Source organism: Numenius arquata, chromosome 1, assembly GCF_964106895.1.
Source record: "Numenius arquata chromosome 1, bNumArq3.hap1.1, whole genome shotgun sequence".
NCBI lineage: Eukaryota > Metazoa > Chordata > Aves > Charadriiformes > Scolopacidae > Numenius > Numenius arquata.
In genome coordinates, this window is record NC_133576.1 from 9,348,391 (window position 1) to 9,372,208 (window position 23,818).

A 23,818-nucleotide genomic window follows, 5' to 3' on the forward strand; every position below is an offset into this window, starting at 1 on the left:
AAGAATGTTTTTCTTAGCCTTGTTCAGATTAACAACTAGAGAAGAGTAAGAAAGAGAAGAAAAAGCAACTTCCTGTTGTGTTCTTTTCCCCCTGCTTTTTCTTCTCCCCTCCTCAACCTCCCACCTGTTCTTTTATGGGATTTTGATCTTTCATTCTATCTTGTAGGCATCCCTTCTGCTCCCCGCGACCTTAGCTATGAAATTGTTGGCTCCAACGTGCTCCTGACCTGGCGACTCCCCAAGGACCTGGGCGGCCGCAAGGATGTTTTCTTCAATGTCATCTGCAAAGTGTGCCCAGCAGGGTCCTCAGGGCCGTGTGTGCGTTGTGGGGACAGCATACAATTTGAACCGCGCCAAGTGGGCCTGACAGAAAGTCGCGTGCAAGTCTCCAACCTCTTGGCCCGTGTGCAGTACACCTTTGAGATCCAGGCTGTCAACTTGGTGACTGAACTGAGTTCAGAAGCACCCCACTATGCCGCCATCAATGTCAGCACCAGCCAGTCAGGTGAGGAGACCCCTGCATCCAAGTCTGCAAAATTTTCACTTCTACCTCTCATTTGATTTGCTTTTATCTTTTGAGTCCTGGAGCTTTGTCTTCTTACTTGTGTGTTGTGCATTTTTTTATATTGCCCTGCTAGTTCCATGATTTCACTTCTGCCCTTCTCATTCCTGCTTTCTCTGAATGTGCTTTCCTTTCTTCCCTCTTGGCAGAGCTTAGCAGCTAATGTGGTTGTATATGGAGAAGAGTTGTAGGGACAGAAGCTGCCCTGGAGAACACAGTAATGGGTGATGGAGTTCTGTGGGTCAGACAAAGCATGTGCTTCATTGTGCAAGACAGGAGACACAATCGGGGTTTGACGGGGATTTTGTGAGCATCAGCCTGCCACAGCAGCACTTGGAGAGGACTTCTTCATTTTCTCTTCAGCTTCTCTATATCCTACTCTTCTCCACCTAATGTTCTTATACTGTCTTATATTGTCTTTCTGTATTTTGAGATACTCTGTTTTTCCATCCTTTCTTGTTCCTATACACCACCATCCATTCTCCTCATTTCAGTTCATACTCTACTGCACTTTAACAAGTAGTATTGAGAGTTTCATCAAATCTGTCCACCTTTGCCTTGCTGCATATCAAAGTGAGGAAGTGGGACATGGAGAGACAGATAGGCACTGTCTAAAGATGAAGATACAGTTAAAGATACAGATATTCATCACCTAAATATACATTACCTTGGGATGGGATGTGTTAATACTGTGCGGCCCTGTGGTTCTAAAAGGATATGAAAACTACACTTTTTACAGTTCTTGGAGAGTTGTTAACTGAAATTTTGATAAAGGATCCAGAAGCAGAATCACCTTTCCTACTTCACTGAAATTACTCTGGGTTCTTCTGCATGCCATGTATTTTCTTCTACTTTGTCCTTGGCTTTTCAACCTTGCTGTTCTGATAAGTAGTCTTGGAATATTAATCTCCTGTCAATAGGAATCAAAGTGGGTTTTTTCTTCTTTTTTTTTGTTTGTTTGTTTTTTACATGGTAGAAATAGTGAAATGTGTTGTATGGTTGTGCCAAAGGTCTTGTGATCCTTGTAACTAGGAACTAAACTGCAGAAATGACTAAACTAAAATACTAGTGGCTTGTGTGGGCAGTCAAAGGAAGGGAAGAGATAGCATACAGAAGGCTTAAATGCAGAGGAAAATGGAGAACAGCATCAAGCAAATTCTGATTTTCTGTAAATATCATATTCAAGGACTGGAGCTGGAGAGAACCACATGCACACAGGCATACAGTTCTGCTAAATGTCAACTATAAGAGACTGGGCATATGTTCTTTACAAGCACGTATAAGCTGATACGGAGAGGAATTGTACACAGTTTGTTTAAGAGGATATAATGAGGAGTAAAGTGACGAGGAGGAGAAAGAGGGGGAACAATTTGAACTGAGTGACAGAAAATATCTGTAAACATTTAGAGATGTGTAAATGTTAAACTCAGACAAATTCCTGATGAGATTCCACAGTGCAGTTCTGGAAACCCTTGCAAAAGGCTTTGATAAAACTCAAGAGAAATGCTGTGAAACCAGATGTGACATCATGATCTTGATTAAATCACATCTTTTAATTTGTGCCTCTATGCTGTGGAAAGTAAGGGAATATATATACACCCCAAGTAATTTCCTACTGTTAGCAGATGCCAGGGGTTAGACAATGTCTGTTTCTTCCCTTTGAATCTTTGCCTGACAGGCACTGAGTAGGAGAGCATGTATAGGATACACGGTCCCCTTCAGAGGCTGGCTGCAAGTGGGTGATCAGTTTTTGTTTACAGTAGAAGATATGGCTGGGTAATTTGTATGGTAATTCCAGGCAGTTCCTTTGACTTCTGCTGGAGACAGGTGGGTGTTCTGTTAACATCCTAAAGAGTTCTCTTTCTTCATGCTTCTCATCTCAGCCTTCTTCACCGCTATCTGAGGTAATTTAATTGAGTAGCTGCTGCTTCTCCTACCTGGAATCAACAAATCTACCCTCTTCTTTTGCTTCTGTTTGACTGTTCTCACCACTCCTATTCCTCCAGGTGTCTGTTGGTGTCTCTGGGTGTGTTGGGTGTCTCTCTTTAAGGTGCCTCTCTTGTGCACTGAGGGAGTTTCAGGGGAGGCCAACGTTCTTAAACAGCAATGTGTACTGAATGACTTCTTTTTGTGTTTTGCTTTTATTTTCCTTGCTCTTCTTCAAGATCGTTAGGAATGAGCTTGAGATGAGCTGCCCTCGATTCATAGTGACAGCTCATACTAACAAGGCCCTGCTTCCTCCGTCACGTGGCCTGTCTCATCTGTACCCCTTCCGTTCAATCCCTTCAGCAGCTTTTCACTTTAGCGTGGCTTATTGTTGTTGTTATTGTGCTATTATAACAATTATTATTATTACTATTGCTATTATTCAAGCAGAAATAGACATTTCAGAATCTTATGTTCTGAAAGAGACAAGAGGGGGCAGGAAGGCATGAAGAGTGTGAAAAAAGCAAACTGGAGAAAGATAAGCTTTCAGAATAAATGGCCGTAGCAAAAAAAAAAATTCTCCATTGAATTAAAGGTGACCAAAGAAAGACCCTCCAGCCCTGGCAGTTTCTCAATATTCTGCTTACTCATGCATCTCGCTTCTTCCAGTTGCTGATCAAAAAAGTCCTCCTTCCCACCCTCTACCCCTTTGTTAGAGATATCTTAAACAATATTATGTGCTGGAACAGTTCTGCTTTGCTTTTTCCCCTGCTATCTATTTTCTCTCTATCATCTCCAAAACACTGTTCATCTAAGAGTTTGTTTACCCCTAACAATCTGCTAGCCCTGCTTCTAAGTATGATAGGATCCTTTGGTTACACAATCACATTTTTCTGTGGTAGCCTAATTATGATGTTTCTGCTCTTCAATGACTATGTGTTTGAAGATAGAATAAGGAGGGTTGGCACTGAAAAATTTCACTTAATATAGTAATACCTAACCTTCCATAACAAAAAGCATCTGAAACCTTTTTGGATAGTAATAATAAAACCTGTTTGGATAGTAATAGTATGACCTGCAAATATTATATGCAAATTACCAGAAGGAAAATACTGTCCAGAGATGAGACAAGAGAGAAGGGAATTGCTCTCGGCTCAGGTTTGAATTACTGAGGGTGAATACCTAAAGTGGTGTCAGGATATATAGAAAGATGTTGGGAGGCTGTTCCAGATAGCATGGACTGCATGAGGAAAGGCTATTACTTAATTGCAGTGGAGTTATGCTGCTTCACAGAAGGGAACCTGACACAAAGAAAGCAAAAATTCAACCATATTGTTAAAAAAAAAAAATCTGACTAAGATTTTAATGATTATTTTAACATCTTCAAGTGTACTTACCAGGGTAAATAAATAATCTCTTCCCATGTCTTACAACAGAAGTCAGATTTTCATTTAAAGGATTGTGGAAAAACTTTCTCTGTCGACGGCTGTAAATATCTATCCATTTTTTTTCTTACACCTTCCACTGAAGCGTGTAATAATATCTGTTGCCAGAGAAACACTACTGAATTTATTCATTCAGGCAGTTGTTACATTCCTAGAAAGAAGAGGAAGAGATAAAGACAGCAAAAACTCAAATGCTGGAGCAAATCTATTCAGACTTTTAAAAGCAAGTAGATTTTTCCAACTGAATCCAGACTTTATGAGAGCAATGGAGGTATGCGAGGATAAAGGTTATGTGACCAGGTTGCCTTGTACCTGTGAAAAGATATGTAGCAGCTTTCTACATAGATGGATACAGAGCAGTGGGATCTGGCAATACTAAAAGATCTGTAGAACTGTAGAAATTAAAGCCAGACAGTCTGAAGGCTTGCGTAAGAGGCTGAATGGGGACAAGGACAGCTATGGGTAGTGCCAGGAAATTTAAGAGGACCTGACAGAAGATTTTCAGGTGAAATGGTGTGAGAAGAGGAAAAGAATTAAATGCCAAGTATGATTAGGACATTATGATGGGAAATAGATGAGTTGCTTGAAGATGTTTGCTTTTCCAAAGAGAGACAAAAGGGTCCAGTAGACTTAGCTGGCAAAAGCAGGGACACAGGCAAGGCATTTTCTTGATCAAAACAGGAAAGGAATAAAAAGAGAGCCATCAAAAGGTACATCCTACTGTGTTTTGCCAGGCTAAAACCAGCAGGTAAAGAAAGTGGAGTGAGAGCTCTGTGTTCATTGTCTGCTGAATGAACTGCATTAATTTTCAAAGTAACAAGCTGTTTGTTTATTTATGATCTAATTGCCAACCCTGACCACTTGGCGATGATCCCTAAGAATTTAACTGTTTCATATTATTCTTAGATAGGATCAACAAAAGTACTCTTAAGCTTTAATTTTTCCCTTAGTGATGTTTGTCAACTTCGCCGTTTTCAGCGGGTTTACCTAGTTATGACTAGGACTTGATAAAAATTTCTGTGGTCACTCCACAAAAAGAAACTATTCTGATTTCTCTTTTTACTATGCCCTATCTCTGCAGCATGAATGTGCTTGTTTTCACATTTCAGGTTTCAGCAACTGCTTAAATGAAGACGGAAACTTTATGAGCAGGTAGAAATAGGAGGTGCATAGTAGGACACAGCACCTTGTGTCATAAAGGATTTTTTCATGCCTTGTTTATTAGGCATGAGTGGAACCCATACACAAAAAGTAGTAATAATAGAGGTAAGGGAGTGAAAATAACTAATTTGCCTTTTTAAAGTACTCTTCATCCACAAGAAGTGCAAGGTTATTACAGAAGACAACCCAAGACATTTTTAAAGTATTTAGAGAAAGGGTTAGAACTAAACTCAAGTCTGTGGAAAAGACATAGGACATTTTAAAAATGAAGTTCAGATATTAAACACATAAAGAAGGAAATTTCCATGCTGTATTCAGACCGGTATTTCTTGAAGATGATATGTGGGACAATGAGTAGAACAAAACTAGGGTCTTCATGCCATTTGCTTAGACTATGAGGATACCTGAACAGGTAATGAAGGAGAAGCAAGAATGTGAGAGTGGTAGATTTGGGGCTAGTATTAGAGGAGACAGAGACATATAAGGGAACATTAGAGGCATAGCTGAGATTGATGGCAGCACAACCCACTGGTGTTTCAGCCACTCGTCGCAGTTCTGTATCGTTAGCAAACTTGCTGAGGGCACACTCTGCCCCATCCTTGGTGTCATTAGTGAAGATACTTAACAGTATTGGACCAGACATTGACCCCTGGGGTACACCGCTAGGTGCTGACCTCCATCTAGACTTTATTTCACTGGTCAGCATCCTCTGGTCTCAGTTGTTCAGGCAGTTTTCAATTAACCTCCCCATCTGCTCATCCAGCCCATACTTCATCAGGTTGCCTATGCGGATATTATGGGAGGCAGTGCTTAACACCTATACTGTGTTCTCCATGTGGATATTCTTGTTCCTGCCAGGCTATCTGTCCCTGCTTCCACCTTCTGTGTCCTTCCTTTTGTGGTTTACATCTAGCTGCGAGCCCCCTTGTTCAAACATGCAGGCCTCCTGGCATTTTTTTCCTGAATTCCTGCTTGTTGGTATGGGCCGCTTTTGCACCTGGAGGAGTTAAGCCTTGCACATTATGTAGCTTTTTTGAGGCCACTCTTCCCTCCAGGGCCTTATCCCCCGGGACTCCTCCAAACAGATCCCCAAAGGGGTTGAATCTGCCCTCCTGAAGTCTAGTGTTGTGAGCTTGATTTTTGCTCTGGTCACTCCTCTCAGGATCTCAAACTCCACCATCTCATGGTGACGGCAGCCAAGGCTGCCTTCAAGCTTCATGTCACCAAGGAGCCCTTCCTCGTTTGTGAGCATGAGGTCCAGCATGGCACCTCCCCTCATTGTCTCCTCTATTCTTGGATCAGGAAGTAGTGACTGTTGCTTTCTAGGAAGTTCCTGGGTTGCTTATGCCTTGCCGTGTTGCTCCTCCAGCAGATCTTAGGGTGTTTGAAGTGCCCCTTGAGAATCAGTGCCTCAGAACTTGAGGCTACTTCCACCTCTCGGCTCCATTCAGTTTTTCCCATGTAAGCATCTAAGTGCATCTGGGACAGCCTGGTGTAGCCAAGACATCAACTCAGGACTAGTAGATAGGAGGTAGGAACAGCAGAAGACCCATCACCTACTGGAATGCCACCTGGATGACAGAGAGAATAGATACCAGTGGCCTCTCAAGTGTATGGGCAACTGAATTTTTCCTTGGGTCTTTGCTTTCGAGTGAGCCTTATTGCTCATTAGGTTCCACTGTTTGTATTGACTGGGAATGGGATTCAGCTGCCTAGCAAGTGTATCTGCACGGAATGTGGCCTGCATATGGCAGAGATGTTCTTGGTGTCCTGAGAGTGGCACTTGGCTGTGCTCTGCATAAGTGGGGATCATCATGTAATTTTATACTCGCCTGCACTTCCTTCACATTTCTTCCTTACATAGTCTGTTGATTTAGGTGGATTTTTATGCTTGCAGCACGTGTTGCTGGCCTGAGAAGATACTACAGTCAAAGACGTTTTCTTTATTAGAAAGCGGCAGAAACTGTTACGTTAGTAACTCCGATATTGTAGCTTTTTCAATGTACTCAAAATATCTTAAATCCACCCCTCTGTGCTACCAGGAAAAAATTTGTCCTGCCATGTAGAAGAGTTGCAACTGACAGCCCACAAAAAAATAGTCTTGGAGCTGTATTTAAGTGGTGTTTGGACTACTGTACAGCTTTAATTAGGTTTTGTATGTGCATGAATTTTCCATACATATGCCATTTTATAAATAGTATTCAAAGAGCAGTCCTTTTTCAGTCTTCTGTAGCAGTTTGATCTCACAACATGTTGTTTGCACTCAGTGAATTATTAGAATAGAATAGAATAGAATAGAATAGAACAGAACAGAACTGAACAGAATAGTTCAGTTGATAAGGACCTACAATGATCATCTAGTCCAACTGCTCAGACTGGATTGAATCAGACCCTGTGATTTCAGGTGTCATTAGAGACAGACCTAGCATATCTCCATTTATAAAGCCCATGTGAAAGGAGTGGATAAAATTGACAAATGAACATGGAACTGGACACTTGTATATATGAAACAAGCTCTGAAAACAATGTTCTGTTATAAACATTCTTAATAGTTGGCATGCATAGGAAGGAAAATACTCATCTAGCACTTCTGTGGCAGCAGAGGTAGGATAGTTTGGATGTTTTCTTAAGACATAAAATCTTGAACTTCATATTTCCTAATTTATTAACATTGGGAGAGTAACTTTATCATACAGTTCTGACAGAAGTAGGGACTTATTCCAACCACAAGTAGGTTCACATTTCACATCACCATAGTATCAGTATTCACATCACCTTAGTATGAACTTTTTCAAAGAAGAAATATAGATACCTCTTTTACTTGAAGTGGTGGTAGAGCTCTGTGGCCAGTGTTTCATAAGTTTTGTCCTTAAAAGAGAGGCAAACACATGTATCGAAATCTGAACTCTTTCTCAGAGAGGTAGATTAACTGTCTTACATTGATTCATAGCTATTTTTAGTACTGAGCATTTTTACTGGTTTAGGCTTTTGCCTTAAGTAGTATCTGCTTACTAGGTATGCATCACTGAAATGACTATTTTTAATACAGCAGACTGCATTATCCTGGGCATCACCCCCACCACCATCCGATTACCCTGAGTGATGGACATACCTGGCTAATAGGGACATTCTAGAATGCTGCGGCACATGGTCAAGAGATACACACAGTGTAACTCTCGGTAAAGCCACTCCAGTGATTTTTTTCTTGTTTCCAGTATATCTAATTCCACTAGTTGTAACCTGTTTCTGGATACTGCCTATCTGAGCAGAATACCGTTTATCATCATTGCTCTTGTGCAGATTTTGCTCTGCCTAAATGTACCATGCACAGTGCCAGCTCAGGTCTTTGTACCATTGGCAAAAGATAACCTGTTGATGGGTAGCTGAAAATTGATAGTACACATTAAAATAAGAATTGGTATGTTTTAACTAAAATACAGGTCAGATGTTGCTAGTTGACCTTGAGTATTTCTTCCAGGTATGGGAAAAATTGTGGATTGGGAAGAAAAGAGAAGGGTGGGAAGAATAACTAACTGCTGGATATGGGAAGGAGAGGAATGAAAAGAGGTGGGTGGGGAGAAACGGAGGGGAGATTTAATGCAAATCATTTTGCAAAATCTTCATTCGAAACTAGAAGGAAGTGGGCTCTTTCCTGACAGTGTAGCTGTGTATTTAGGTTTGCACCTCTCCCCATGTGTGCTTTATGTCCCATCAGAAGGAAGTTAAACTTTGCACATTAAAATGTAGAGAAAACTGTCTCAATCAAATGTTGACTGACCAGTTATCCCATCCTCCTCACATTACCATTTGAATATAGTGTTCTTGATTTTTGTCTTAAATGCTACATACGGTCTTGATTAATTGCTGCCGTCTTCCATCCTTGTCGCAACATTATCATCAGCAGGTGAAGCAGTTGTGCAATCTTGTTTGAAAGACAAGCAATGGTAAAAAATAAAAGGAGTAGGGATGAAAGCATTTTATTGTTTATACTCTTACATTTTTGTTTCATTTACATTTTTAACTGGTTCCCACTTGCCTGAGCTGTTTGGAGCCCATTTGAATTGTGTCTTTAAGAATAATTGTATCTTGTTATTAAAAACATTCCTTTTATCCTTTTCATGATAATGAGGGAAGAAAATGCTATTCAGCGGGTTTTGATCATTTACTAAATGTCTCTGCTTCATCCCTCACATCAAGGAATTTTGTGTCCATTGTGTAAAACCAGTGGATTTAGGTGTCAAGTTTTCATCGGCATGCTTTTTCTGGAAAATGTAAATGTTGCTGAAAATGTTACTTCCATTTGGAAAATGAGGGTTCCCTAGCTGCCTACATTGAGGCTTCTTGGCAACATGACATTTTGCTTGCAGAGAGAAAGCAAAACTTGAGGAGAGCTTTATGGACAGGCAGCTGCCAAGGTGAAAGATCCTCTTCCAATTATCCTGGAATTTCTACTTGGAAATACCTTCCTAAGAAGAAACTCATAGTCTTTTAGCTTTCACACAAACCTGGAGAATGTGTGTGTACATGTAAATTCATGGATGTTTTTTACAGAAGTGGATTTTCATTCTCGAGAAAGCTTCACATGCAAGTTCCTTTAACAACCATTTATCTCCCTTCTTGATCTGAGGACATTTTTTAGAAGAAGGGCCTGTTTTTAAGTAGGTGTTCTGTTCTTCTGTTATCTTCAGAACATGTGAATGGTGCCTCTACAAGAACAAGGAATGGAAAGCAAAACTACCCCAAATAGTAGCTTGGATTGTTTCTCATTGTAATCTTAATTTTAGTTCAGTAAACGGTGTTTGAAATCATTAATAATATTATCTTCAAGCTAATATTTTGTTTCCTTCCTACTGATTTAATGAATTTCAGGTTAGTGACAAGTAATGGTGATTACACAAGTCTTGATCTGAACTTCAGACTTTCAGAATAGCCAATCAAAAGATTTCTCAAGTTGGTAGACACAAGCTGTTGCTTGCTTTCTGGTTTAGATTCATGCTTCCAAAGCCCTCTTTTACGTTTGATGTCCAGATTCTTTCTTTGTACATAAAGGGAAGTTGACATTTTCCCACAGTAATTAATATTTGACACAGACTATAAGCACTTAATATCATAATGGAATCAAGAGAGCTAACAGCTCCATCTGGGTACTACACCAGGCTGGCCTGTTCACCAAAAGACAAAAACTTAGCAAGCTATTTAAGAACAGGCAGAAAAACTATATGTGAAGCTTCCACACTTACACACGTAACAATGACCTTTAGGTGATCATTCTGGGCCATGGTGCTAGTTAGAAGCCCATTCAGACTGGACTTCTGAGTTTAATGGCCTGCAGTTGGACTGAGAGTCTCAAATACAGTGGCAGTTTTGACATCTGGGCAACAGTCCTGACAGGGATTGGCATGAGATCCAGGAGCTAGTCTGAACACAAGGCTGCATATCAGGCTATGAAAATGAGATGCTTTCACTCTCTGTAATCTGCAACTGAACTGGGACCACTGAACTGAGGAGTTCTTCAAAGGCTGTTCCTTAACGCATCAGTGTTCTCGTCTGCCTCCATCTTCTGGTTTGCAGCCATCATCCGGTAGTGAAAGGCCTCCATTACTCAAGCCCATACTTGATTTTTTTCCCCAGGCAAAGAATTATAACCTGGGGGAGAAGCAGAAGAGAGGTAGTGTGCTCTGCTTTTTCTCTGATCACTGTCACATTGTTTCTCCAAGCATGATCCTAGAACAAGGCAGTGGCACTGAACCCCTTGTCATTTTGCATATTAAAATTGCAAATTTGAAGACCAGGATAATGTTCCAGTTACAATATAGATAATTTCATAATTCCTGTGCATGATCAGTTGGATGTGAATTTCTTCATTTTCTCATTTTCTTTCTGTCCAAGTTGTCAGTGACTGTATCTCCCAGTAGAGTAGAATTGCACCTGGATTTCTTCTGGTCATTTTATAAAGTACTTCATAATGCAAATTAAGGGAATTTAAAGGAAGACCTGACCTTACTTATTAACTCATCATAATGAATATTCAACTATAGTTCATTGTTAAGCTCATCCCTTTCCAATCTCTCCTCCTCTCTTTTATTCCAGTCCCTTCTGCTGTCCCTATGATGCATCAGGTGAGTCGTACTACCAGTAGCATCACACTATCATGGCCTCAGCCAGACCAGCCCAATGGGATCATCCTGGATTACCAGCTCCGCTACTTTGATAAGGTGAGCAAAAAGTGATGCAGTGCTGATTGTTGTATAGCTGTTATGCAGAAGAGAACAGGGAAATCTGTCTGTGAGGTGCACCCCTGGATCAGGGTGGATAAGGTGGAGAAAAATGCTTCAATTATGAGGGAAGAACAAGCTGTAGCCAAACCAGAATTTTATAATATACACTTCATCTAACATCAGTCCATCTGCATTTCCCAACTTGGAACCACCTAGGGACAATGCAAATAAAAAAAGAGAAGACACTTGTAGCCAAGCTAAAAAGCTGTGGCTAACAACGTACTAAGTTTAGCCCCAACTGGCACTGGTAACAGTGGAAGGAGCTGAAGTTTCCAAACATATATATTGGATTTGGACTCACTGCAACATTTTGTCATGTGTTTGTGGAGGGAAATCCTGTGTCTCTAAGAAATTTCTGGGAGGAGGAATGCACTCTTTCATCGACTAAGTGGTGGATATCAGTTACCTGTTTATGTGCTGGAATTACAGGGTGGCAAATATAAAGTTGTTCTCCATTCACATCTTTCATGACTCCTAATGCAACTGATTTGAGGGGAAGAGGTATGTAGAGCTGTTCAGACAAGCTCCCATTCCATATTGTTGATCTTTCACATAAATATTTTTGCAAGATTGTGCAGGGCTACTGTTTTTCCTAGCAATAAACGACCTGCTATTTGTAATGACATGTTTAGCAGCTTCCTGGATACAGCATTATCTGTCTTTTTGCTCTGGATTCTCCTAGGAGAATACAAGAGTTTGGAGCTTGTAGAAAGCAAAATTTCAGGACAGCCTAGGGATTTTTTTATGGATATGCTTGCTAACAAGGAACCACGGGACAAGGTAGTTTTGTCTCTCACTTTTGTTTAGGTCAGGACTGAGGATCTTTGGCAGGACTTTGTGGAAGCCCAGGCCTGAGGGAATGAAAAACAACAGTGAGGAATGAGTAACGTGCTATGAAGTTAGGTCTGGAATAGCAGTTGTGGTTGCAAGGCTCTGTAACAGATTGAAAGAATATTGGGCGACATGGAAACTAGCATTCCTTGATGAGGAGAGCCAGCGGTGTGCGTGGAATTCTCATATTCCTTTTTGGTCACTGACATTTACAGGCAGAAGATGAGGATAATTCATTCACCTTGACTAGCGAAACCAACATGGCAACCATATCAAATCTGAGTCCAGGCAAGATCTATGCCTTCCAAGTACGAGCTAGAACAGCAGTGGGCTATGGCCCATACAGTGGAAAGATGTATTTCCAGACTTTAACGGGAGGTAAGTGCTATCATTTTGTACTCAGATCTGCACATGACCATCTTTCACTCGTGTGTGTCCCTGAGTGTATTAGCTTATCATCTGGAGGACTGCTACCAGACACTTACTCAACTGGTATTTCTGTATATCATAGTTTGCATATGCAGAGCTGTTCAGTCAAAGAAGCTTCATGCTGTCAGAGCGTATTGTTTATGCGAATGCCATATTCTCCAGTCCTAGTCCTTGTTGCCTCTGCGCCTCTGACCAGCCAGAGCAGAGTGTGCCGTTAGAACTCTCTTTAGGAGGGTGTTACAGTACATAGCACTATATGCTGCTGCAGTTTGGTCCCCAGCTGTCACAAGATATCTTACAGCTCTGTGAAAGTCTTAAAGACAGGTGATACACAGGACATACACCCAGAAGCTTGCCTTCCAGCAGTATCACCATCCATTCATGCAGAGAGCAACATATCACATTGTGATACTCTTTGGTCTAGATCAAAGGTACTCATGTATGTCATCTACAAACTAAATTAATAGGGGACAATGGGATCAAAGCCCAGGTGTTGACCTAGCCTATACCTAAGGTGTCAGTGGACCAGGGGAAGGAAAAGTGGATTCAGAGGGAACACTGGCTTTTCGGAAGTAGGAAGGCAGGCACTGGAGAAGTGCAGTGACTGAAGGGGTAACAAAGTCAAGCGTTTGTTGAACTGTCAGGACTAGCCTGTGAAGCAAAGGACTGGTAGGGATGGAATTATGGGTAAGACCTAGTTGAGTAGAAGGGAAACTCTAACAGTTCCTGTCCTCTGCATTTGTGTGTGTGTATGCATGTGTCTTCCTTGCTAGGGGAGCGCTCGGAGATGGTGCAGGACCGACTGCCGCTTATCGTGGGCTCAGCGCTCGGTGGTCTAGCCTTCTTGGTAATTGCTGCCATTGCCATCCTTGCCATCATCTTCAAGAGGTGAATTCCTTGACCTGCTCATGTGCACTGCAGACAGTGGAACTTTCTTACCCCTGCTACATAACCCCATCCCAAGGGAAACAGCCTGATCTACATTTATCCAGATGTCCTTGAGATGCCATTTTCTAATTAAGGAAAGATCCTGCCCCATTACTCCTACCCGAGGAGCCTCTCCTTTGGTAAACTGTTCATGTGCTTAGCTAATACTTGGCTAGTTAGCAATGTGAACACAAGGGAAGCATTTTAAAGCTGGTGCTCAAAAGGTATTTAAATGCATCACTGTAAAGAAGGGACTGTAAATTGCATTTTAGGCAAGCAAGTGGAGAATGAAACAATGTAGTGAAGAAGGACTGGTGGAATAAATATTTAGATCCACTTATTTAGAAGGTGCCAAATACCCTTTAACCAAGGACCAAGAGACAATAGCTTATTTGCTGAAGAATAAAATCTGTACAACCCCAATGGTTCCATGGAACACTGACTCATAAAATATGTGTTAAAGAAAACAAATACTGCTCCCCATTTTGGAAAGAGAAAAGGGCAGATAAATCAATGTAGAGATAATCTGTTATGGCAAAAAAATGGACAGAGAAAGAGAAAAAAGTTAGGGTTGCTACTTTTGTAGAGATACAAAAGTAAACAATGGGGGTTTTGCTATTTAAAGAAAAGAAACAATCATTACCCACTCCTTGAATTTAATGAGGTTTGAACTTAATCCCCTAGACTGTCAATAATGGATTTCTGTATCTTTGCTCTATTCTACCTCTGCACAAGAGGGACTTTTTAGCTTTTTCTGCTGACCTAAAAAAGTGTATAAACTACTTAACTTTAGAAAGTGGCATCTAGTTTTAGTTATTTCTTTTTTGTTCTCTTCCCTTTTCTACATTTGTTTTCTTCTTCTGTGTATATTCTCTTTTAATATTTTTCTTTCTGGAAAGAAAATTATCAAATATTGTTATACTTGCATTGTTGCTTCCTTTTGTAGCTTTGAACTGTTAAAAATATAATTTTTTGTTACAGCTGGAAATGTAATATTATGTGCACAACTCAATAAAGCATATATTTTTCTAAAAAAATAAATCAAACCCCGAATAAATTAATATTACCAAAACTGTGTTGGGGAAAGACATTAATGGGTTTCTGTAAATGTATCTACATAAAAGGAAAGATCATAAAAAATAGATTCATTTATACTTGAGTGGAACGCTAATAGATGTTCAAAAAAAAGTGGAGATACCAAATTTCTATTTTAAATTTGTCCTTGATAAGAAAAGTAAGTTTGAAGATGTAGGAAATGCGGAACACCACATGAAAGGAGTATTTCTTTAAAAGGGAGAGTCAAATGCTGTAATTTTAACTTGTTTTTGTAAATTGTTGGTACATATTTTCCAGGCAATATACAATGTGAAACACCTATTTTATTAGCTAATTATTTTTTAGCTAATTATTTTTTTTAGAAATTATGGAAAATCATTTGTATGTCAATTGATAACCTATAAAAAGCCTCATGAATGTAGGTCTGACTTTCAGATGCAACAGCTGAGTTAGAGCTCTTAGGTATAGGCCCCCAGTAAAGCCAATTTCTTTTCACAACGGAACAGATTTTGAAGGTAGAACTGTCTGTATTTTTGCAATCTTAGCAGAATTTAAAGAGGTAAGCCTGACAAGTAAGAATAATACACAAAGTTACCTGTTAGAATGACAGAATTAGTTATGTTAGTAAAGAAAAGTGTCATAATGTTTCATGATACTCTGCCTTCAGTTGCTAATTGAATCAGCAGCTAGAAGGTCTGGTGCTGAAACAGAAATGCATATGACTGGACACAAATCCATGCATACAACAGGTGTGCTACAGGATACCACAGGGTTTGATTTACAATCTGGTCTAATTAATACAATTTAGAAAAGATTGTAAAACAGCATGAATTGTACATTTCTAGGGAAAAAAACATTTTTGAGAACCAAGGAAGTGACTTGAAAATGGAAAATATTTTTAGAGCAGACCAAGAATAGGACGAAACTTATAAAACAACTAGATCATTTGGGAAAAATTGCTTGAATTACACACATCTAAGAGGAGAATGAAATCTGAGAAATGCCTATGCTGAGAAGGACCTATGCTTACTGGAAAATAGATGCATATATGCAATAAATATTACAATAATAAAGACCATATCTGTTTTCATCTGCACATGCAAAAATAACACCATGGAACAGATTTCTCTTCATCTGGCTATGTGTGGTGGGATTTGGGTACCATACTTATGAATAGTTAAAGTAAATGCAGTTAAAAGACCAGAAGGAAAAATAAAGAGGAATTATTCTTTGGGGGAAATTTATACAAATTAAGCATTAGAGTAAATGGCTCCTGGAATGTTTTTGAAGAACTTAAAAGGCATCACAAGAGATGCCATAGATTAGTATTTAAAAGAAAAATTTGTCATAATTAAGTGAAATGAAAATGCAAATTTAGCTTGAATAGCAAGAAAACTTCCAAGACAGTAATGTCAAACTGTAATATTTTTTTTCAGGATAGTGCTGGCGGCCCTATCATTTGTCATATGTAAAGTGGGGATGCAAACAGTGGTGTAAAACCTACCACATAGAAAACAAGCATGCACTGGTTACCAAGAGATGGGCAGGATCTTAACACCCATCTTCTATCCTTAAATTCAAGCATTCCCTGAGTCTTGCAATGAGAAGTCTACCCCAACATCCTATCAGAGACTCTTGTGTGTGTCTTGACTTTTCTTTCCTTTATGTCCTGCAGTAAAAGGCGAGAGACTCCATACACAGACCGCCTGCAGCAGTATATCAGTGCACGAGGTAAGTGTTCTTGAGCAACAGATGCCAAGGGCCTATCTCTTTTCAGGACTCATTAACACCCATGTCTCTCAGGGTTTGATTCTGGTGATGTTTTGGGCTGTCTCCTCCACTACAGGACTTGGAGTGAAGTATTACATTGATCCTTCAACCTATGAAGATCCCAATGAAGCTATTCGGGAATTTGCCAAGGAGATTGATGTGTCCTTCATCAAGATTGAGGAGGTCATTGGATCAGGTAGTGTGAGAATCTGCAGATTATGAAGTGCCTTCTTGTTCACCTTGAGATCTGGCACATTACTGGCCTGAAAAAGACCCAACCATGGTATATCAAATGTCTCAGGATAGCTAAATTTCATTTTTACCAAAATTCATCTTAACCTACTTACCCTTAGATGCTGGCTCCAAACCAAGTTTAAAACACTTGAAGACCCAGAGCTCCTCATTTGAACCCTGAAGATATAGCCTCCAACCTGACTGAATTCAGAACCTTCATCGGGAACTTTGCCTTAATCCAAACAGTCCTAGTAACCCTATTTCCAAGCAATACCTGAAGTCTTCCACAGTAGAATGTTTCAGTGCACCTAACTAAAATTCTTTGCTGTGTTTCCTTACTTGAGGTGTGTTTCTTCCCTCCCTGACAGGAGAGTTTGGAGAGGTGTGCTTTGGGCGCCTAAAACACCCAGGGAAGCGTGAATACACAGTAGCTATTAAGACCCTGAAGTCAGGTTACACAGATGAACAGCGGCGGGAGTTCCTGAGTGAGGCCAGCATCATGGGGCAATTTGAGCATCCCAATGTCATCCATCTGGAGGGTGTGGTCACCAAGAGCCGACCAGTCATGATTGTCACAGAGTTCATGGAGAATGGATCACTGGATTCCTTCCTCAGGGTACCACAACCAGAGTCCCCCACAACCGTTACCTCTTCATCTTGCTGTATGCCAGTCTCAGATCTGATAATTTTGCCTGTCCTTCCTCTTCACTCCTGTTTCTATAAGTCCTCAGCTGCCCTCTTCAGGTGCAATAGAAGTAATAGCAAATTACGAGAGTAAGTGGTTTTGGGCCAACATGGTGAAAATATTCCAAAATCTCTCCCATCATATAAAATGTCTTTATTATTTTAGACTTCTCCAGTTCAAATAATTAATGGTAAACAGTACTAAATTGTTTATCATTGCACAGAGACTTACAGTTCCTTATGTGCGTGCTCCAAAGTTTGCCTTCCTAATATTGATTTTCAGACTTTATTCCACTGAATGTTTCAACATTGTAATGAAGTAATGAAACTTGTAGTTATTTTTGGACAGAGTTTCCAGTGTTTTTTTTCTAGTAATGAAACATAAATACAGACATTTTTGTAGCATAGACGCTTCACTTCTTTTTTTTTAATGATTCATATGCTAATTCAACCACAAATGCTTTGGCAGGTACATTCTGAAGAGCACATGAACCCATTGTGTAAAATTGCATAGAATCCATTATAAAGATCTTTAGGGCAGATTTGTCTGCTTACATTTATTTAGCCATCTTAGTTGTCAATGAGACCAGGCGTAGGATGCTAAAGGAGGATATAGCCACAAGACGAGATTTGTCTTCAGAAAAGATCACTAGTGTCTGACTTCATCTGAGATTCGTTGCCTTCAGCCCACCCTCCTTTCTTACTTGCTGTCCCTGAACCTTCAGCTTTTGGCTGAAGTTAAGATCTCTGTTCTCTAACTTCATAAATTCACCTTGTTACCTTGCTCTTTGTTAGATTTCCCTGTTGGCTTCATGTTCTGTGGTCATAAAAGCCTATGTTTGCCTCCTCACTTGCAGCAGAAGGAGGGACAGTTCAGTGTGTTACAGCTGGTGGGAATGCTACGGGGGATTGCAGCTGGCATGCGTTACCTTTCAGACATGAACTATGTGCATCGTGACCTGGCAGCACGTAACATCTTAGTCAATAGTAACCTTGTGTGCAAGGTGTCAGACTTTGGTTTGTCCCGCTTTCTGGAGGATGATGCTTCAAATCCCACCTATACTGGAGCTCTGGTGAGTTACTGCTATGGAGTGAGTTACTGCAGTGGTGCTAGTTATAATTTTTTCCTGTTTTCCTCCTGGATTTGGTATACCCTTTTTAGTCCATTTAGAGACCAGAGAGACCAGTGGGCAAGAGCTTTATATCTACTTGTGGGCTATCTGTTCCAAACCAGTAAAAACAAAAATATCTGAATAGCTGGTCCACTCTGCCATGGGAATTGGAGTCTCAGCACCATTCTTTGTGGAATGATGATGAACAGGACAAACATCGTAACCTGATGTAGATGTTCTCTATCAGAAAGTATAAAGAACTGAAGTAGGGATTGAAATCCTGTAGTACCACCCTTTGAGGAAATAGTTGGTTTTTTCCTGCAGAAAAGATAACTGACATCGTAAGTATATTTATGGGCTTACAACCAACCATCAAATGAATTCTTTGCCTATGAAGTTCTCATACCTCTTATACATACCATAAAAGGGGTGGGAGTAAAACAGGCAGGTTGAAACTACCACTTGGTATGTGGGGGATGAAGAAGAATTCAATCACTGAAAAGTGAAATAAGTTTTAGATGTATGTGTTTTTGAAGAACCAGCACTTGAATGATATTTCATTTGGCAGGTCATACTGTGGTCAGAGAGGTCAAGATGGAAAGAAGAAGGAGTTAATGATAGCCACTCAGTGTACCTGTCCTTGGTGTTGCAAGCTGGGATTGTTTAAATGGCTTTAGATTTCCAAATAATTGTAACTTTCATGAGAATTTTCATGAGAGCTATAAAAGTTAAAATCTATTACATCATGAGATCTGTAGCAGCAAGGAGGCATGATTCTGTTTTTTCATCTATATTTGTCAATAGAATAAGGCGGAAACCTTGAGCATAATTTGAATTTAAACACCAATGTCTACAAGATGACATCAACTGGACGGGCATCCCATGCCCAGAGTTGTGTCATGCTACAGGCATCTGATCAGTTCAGTGATGTAATTTTCACCAATAGTCCTTACCTCACTAACATTCTGGTTGCTCTCTGACTGCTTTCTAGGGCTGCAAAATCCCCATCCGTTGGACTGCTCCTGAAGCTGTCCAGTATCGCAAGTTCACCTCCTCCAGTGATGTCTGGAGCTATGGCATTGTCATGTGGGAGGTGATGTCCTATGGTGAGAGGCCTTACTGGGACATGTCCAATCAGGATGTAAGTTTTAGAAGTGGCGAGAATGTACATCTGTCTCTCTATCCTGTAGCAGTTCAAGTAGAAGAAAGTCATACACCACCAGTGATTGAAGCTTATTTGTCTTTTACTTTCCGAGCTGTGACAAAGCTGTGTTCTTCTTTTCCTGCAGGTAATTAATGCCATTGACCAGGACTATCGCCTGCCACCACCTCCTGACTGCCCAACTGTTTTGCACCTGCTGATGCTTGACTGCTGGCAGAAGGAGCGGGTCCAGAGACCCAAATTTGAGCAAATAGTCAGTGCTTTAGATAAAATGATCCGCAAGCCATCTGCCCTTAAAGCCACTGGCACTGGGAACAGCAGGTGAGATGAGGATTTAGTGTAAAAGAATAGGGCTTGTTTCTTGGTAGGCATCATGAGGAAAAGAAAGCAGTAAATCAGGCTATAGTATTTTTTCCAATCCTCTCATCTGAGACTGGGAACAAAAAGGAAGGAAAAAAAAATGAGGGAGAAGGTTGGAAAAACTGTATATCCCGATTCACTTAATGGGTGATGAAGAGTTGTGAGTGTTGAATGTGAGTGGAGATAAATCTCTTGATGAGGTGCACTGAGGTTGAACATGACTGAGAGATGTTAGGGAATGGAGGGACACATCTGGGTCTGGGTGCAGCTACACAAGATATTCTGTGTGATCACAAAAAGTGATGAAGAGAAGACCTTAGTTTGTGGATGGAAAGAAATCTGTAGCTAAGACTAATCAGAACTGCAGCTTTCATCCCCTATTTTCCCAACTGCATTTTGCAGCCTTATGGAACCAAAGGCAAGAGGTCAGCAAAGGACAAGTCTCTGGGGAGGTAAATGGTACCAAAATTAGATGCCTGTTGGGCTGATGACGGAATTACATCCTGCTGGCCTGGAGGTCTTTTCCCCGTGGTTATAATCTTGTCTCAGTGGAATGTACTCCACAGATGAGGCGGGGGGAGGGGTGGGGGTGCAGGGAGGAGGGAAATGCCTAGTCATGCCCAGTTTACTAAAAACATCACATAAAGAGAGTTATAGCTTTGGGACAGATTCAGTTGATGGGGAAAAGAGCAAATGCCATGTATAAACAGTCATTTATTTGGCCTTTTGGTGCTATGCTTTTATCTGATGGGTGTTGGAGCTGAAACAAGGCACTTGTCTCATAGGCTACTTTCTGATGCAAGGAGTGCGTCTAGGAGAGGGAGAGCTAGTCACAAAGGTAAAAAGGTATAAGGTCTCATCTCTGCCTCAGAAAGCTCCTTGCTGCAACTCTTCGCCCAGCTAATAGGTCTAGACCCAGAAAGTGTGGAAAGATCTGGGGCAACAAGAAATGAGTGTGCCTGAGAGAGGATAAAATGGGAAGGGAGGATCAATTTCTTAGGTTGGGTTGATTGTTTTCAGGCAGAAAAAGGGACACAGGTATTCTAGAAAAAAGGGCATCAAGGTGGGACTTTACGAATCAGGGCATGAAGAACAAATATAATTGTTCTCCTTCATTCTATGCTCTTCAGAGTTTGCATCCTCTCCCTCTCTTAACTCTTACCTTACTAATGTGGTCAGCAGATGTTGACAACTTGGGTTTTTAGAACCTGCCTCTTTTGCAGACCATCTCAGCCTCTCCTGAGCAACTGTCCTCCAGATTTCCCTTCACTGAGCAATGCCCATGAGTGGTTGGATGCTATCAAGATGGGCCGTTACAAGGAGAATTTTGACCAGGCTGGTCTGAATACATTTGATGTCATATCACGCATGACTCTGGAGTAAGTAGAGGGGTAGAGAGCAGATACCAGACACTGAGTATTCCATGCAGAAAGTGAAAGCAGTCCGAGAAATATTTAATAACGGATATAGGGAGAATGCATACACATGAAAAAGGAGAGTGAAACCAGAACAAAATAGCTACTTTTTCTTACATTTTATTAGGGCCTCTCAACACTCTCCATAGCACCGTACATTTGTAATCTGTTTCTATAAGCACTAATACAGATCCCATGTCCACTACAAAACATATTGTCAGCATTGCAGAGAGACTGTTATATCAGAATGTTCATGACAGCTGCCAGCAGTAATAACCATGTTTAAGGGGATGTGTAGAACCAGCCATTCCATACACTGTGTTGAAGTGTTATGTACAAGATAGGAGCCAGGAAAAGGAACATTTGCAGAGTCATAGAATCGTAGAATGGTTTGAGTCGTAAGGGACCTTTAAAGATCATCTAGTCCAAGCCCCCTGCCGTAAGCAGGGACATCTTTCACTAGATCAGGATGCTAAGAGGCCATCCAACTTGACTATGAACACTTCTGGTGATGGGACATCCACAAATTCCCTAGGCAACCTGCTCCAGTGTCTCACCACCCTTGTCATAACAAATTTCTTCCTTATCTCTAATCTAAAGCTACCCTCTTTCAGTTTAAAACTATTACCCCTTGTTGTGTTACTACAGGCCCTGGAAAAAATGTCTCTCTCCATCTTTCTTGTAAGCCCCCTTTATATACTGAAAGGCTGCAAGAACGTCTCTCCAGAGGCTTCTCTTCTCCAGGCTGAACAACACCAATTCTCTCAGCCTTTCTTCATAGGAGAGAAGTTCCAGCCCTCTGATCATTTTCATGGACCATTTCCACTGCTTCTTTTTGTATCATAACCTACCAAGTTCTGCTGACGCTGCCTCCACCCACAAACATTTGCCAAGCAAAAGCAGATGCCTTGTCAACTGTTTCTCAGGCAAAGATGGTATCCATACACATTGATTTAGATCTACAGGGAAAGGGACTGGGACTGTTGAGCACAAGAAGCCCATTTTAACACCTTTCACATCTTCTATTCTCTTGCAGAGATATCCAGCGTATTGGCATCACCCTTGTTGGTCACCAGAAAAAGATTCTAAACAGCATCCAGCTCATGCGAGTCCATTTGAATCAGCTTGAACCAGTTGAAGTGTGATGTTTACACCATCCTTATTCCACTAGTCTCAAACTCTGGAAAGGTTCTGGAGGAATTCAGAGGGATTTTCACTGTAAGAAAAAGAGATGTCAGTATGCTACTTGAAGACTTACTGCACCCAGAGAGTGCACACTACATGTCCTGTTCCATGAACAAAAAAAAAGCCTTGCCATGCAGAGCTGAATAACTGGTGGCATTTAAATGTGGCTGACATCATACATTGGGAATGGGTAGGGGGAGGGAAAGTTATAATAATTTGAGAATGGGATGGAATAACAGCTTGGACAGATCACAAGCACTTGTTGTCTCTTCTCTGCCAACAAAAGGTATCAGACAATTTTACAAAGCCATCAGCAGGCTTTATCAGTGGCTGGGAGTCCAGCAAAGCTACAGAGACATAATAAAGGCAACAAAAAATTACCATTTTTTTTCCAAAAGAATCCCATCACGGTGTGAGAAATTATTACTCAGATGGAGGTGACCATCAGTTTATCACTTGGTATGCCAGCTTGGTGGGGAACTCAAGCTCCAGTTAGTGCACAATATGAGCTAAGCAATAAGACATGTCACCTGGTAAAGAGGTTGAGAGTAAAGGGCTCAAAAGTCTATGCTATTTTATGTGCAGTTCTTGGGTCTGCTCCATGGTCCGGGAGGGAAGCTTACTAATACACTGTGCTCTAGCAAGGAACAGCAAGTCCCTGGTGCTATGCAATTTTGTTCATGGGGCTGCAACAGAATGGAACAATAAGGATTCCTAGGATCCATCCCGCTGGATCTGCAAGTGAAGCAGGAAACAGGTTCTGGTCCTCACAAGCCCATTCTTGAGAGAAAAGGCATAAATTGTGATATTCTGAAATCCTGAGCACCCATTGGGGTTTGTTCTCTTCTGATGCCCGTGCAGATATTGAAGAGTGTGACAGGAAAAAATATGAAGCCCTTTGCTGTTGAAAAATACTTGCTCTTTTTCTCACCCAAACCAGCTACATCAGTGGGCACAGTTGATTGAAGATTCTTTCTGAAGAGAATGCAGACCTGCAGTAGTCAACTCCAAATAGACAATTGGAACAAGGAAGGTGAAACTTTTTTACAAGTCCTTGTCAAGAGTGATCAGGGAAGGGTACCAATCCCGCAAGTCACTTCAGTCCTTAAATAAGGACTAACGATGTCCTTGGAATCAACTATGTTGTCTGGTAAAGGTGCACAAGGATGACCAGAATGACAGAGCTTAAGCCTCCCTTCAGACAGACTAGTGTCTGCTTAAGGAAAGATCTGCTTTGAGGAGGAGTAGAGCTTCACGACTGTATTTCTGTATCTATCCCTA

The 23,818-nt window shown here is 40.8% G+C and overlaps 1 protein-coding gene across 1 annotated transcript in view; it reads left to right on the forward strand.

The window, feature by feature from the left end:
• The window catches only part of LOC141462758 (ephrin type-B receptor 5), a 56,773-nt gene extending 34,125 nt beyond the window's left edge, over positions 1 to 22,648 (forward strand). The window contains exons 6-17 of the mRNA XM_074144749.1: positions 167 to 505; positions 11,185 to 11,309; positions 12,419 to 12,581; positions 13,406 to 13,520; positions 16,291 to 16,346; positions 16,462 to 16,581; positions 16,988 to 17,235; positions 18,161 to 18,376; positions 19,407 to 19,556; positions 19,705 to 19,898; positions 21,161 to 21,316; positions 22,389 to 22,648. Of these exons, the coding sequence (XP_074000850.1) occupies positions 167 to 505; positions 11,185 to 11,309; positions 12,419 to 12,581; positions 13,406 to 13,520; positions 16,291 to 16,346; positions 16,462 to 16,581; positions 16,988 to 17,235; positions 18,161 to 18,376; positions 19,407 to 19,556; positions 19,705 to 19,898; positions 21,161 to 21,316; positions 22,389 to 22,497 (1,991 nt within the window). The 3' untranslated portion in view covers positions 22,498 to 22,648. The remainder of the gene's footprint in view (positions 1 to 166; positions 506 to 11,184; positions 11,310 to 12,418; positions 12,582 to 13,405; positions 13,521 to 16,290; positions 16,347 to 16,461; positions 16,582 to 16,987; positions 17,236 to 18,160; positions 18,377 to 19,406; positions 19,557 to 19,704; positions 19,899 to 21,160; positions 21,317 to 22,388) is intronic.
• The last annotated feature ends 1,170 nt before the right edge of the window (positions 22,649 to 23,818 follow it).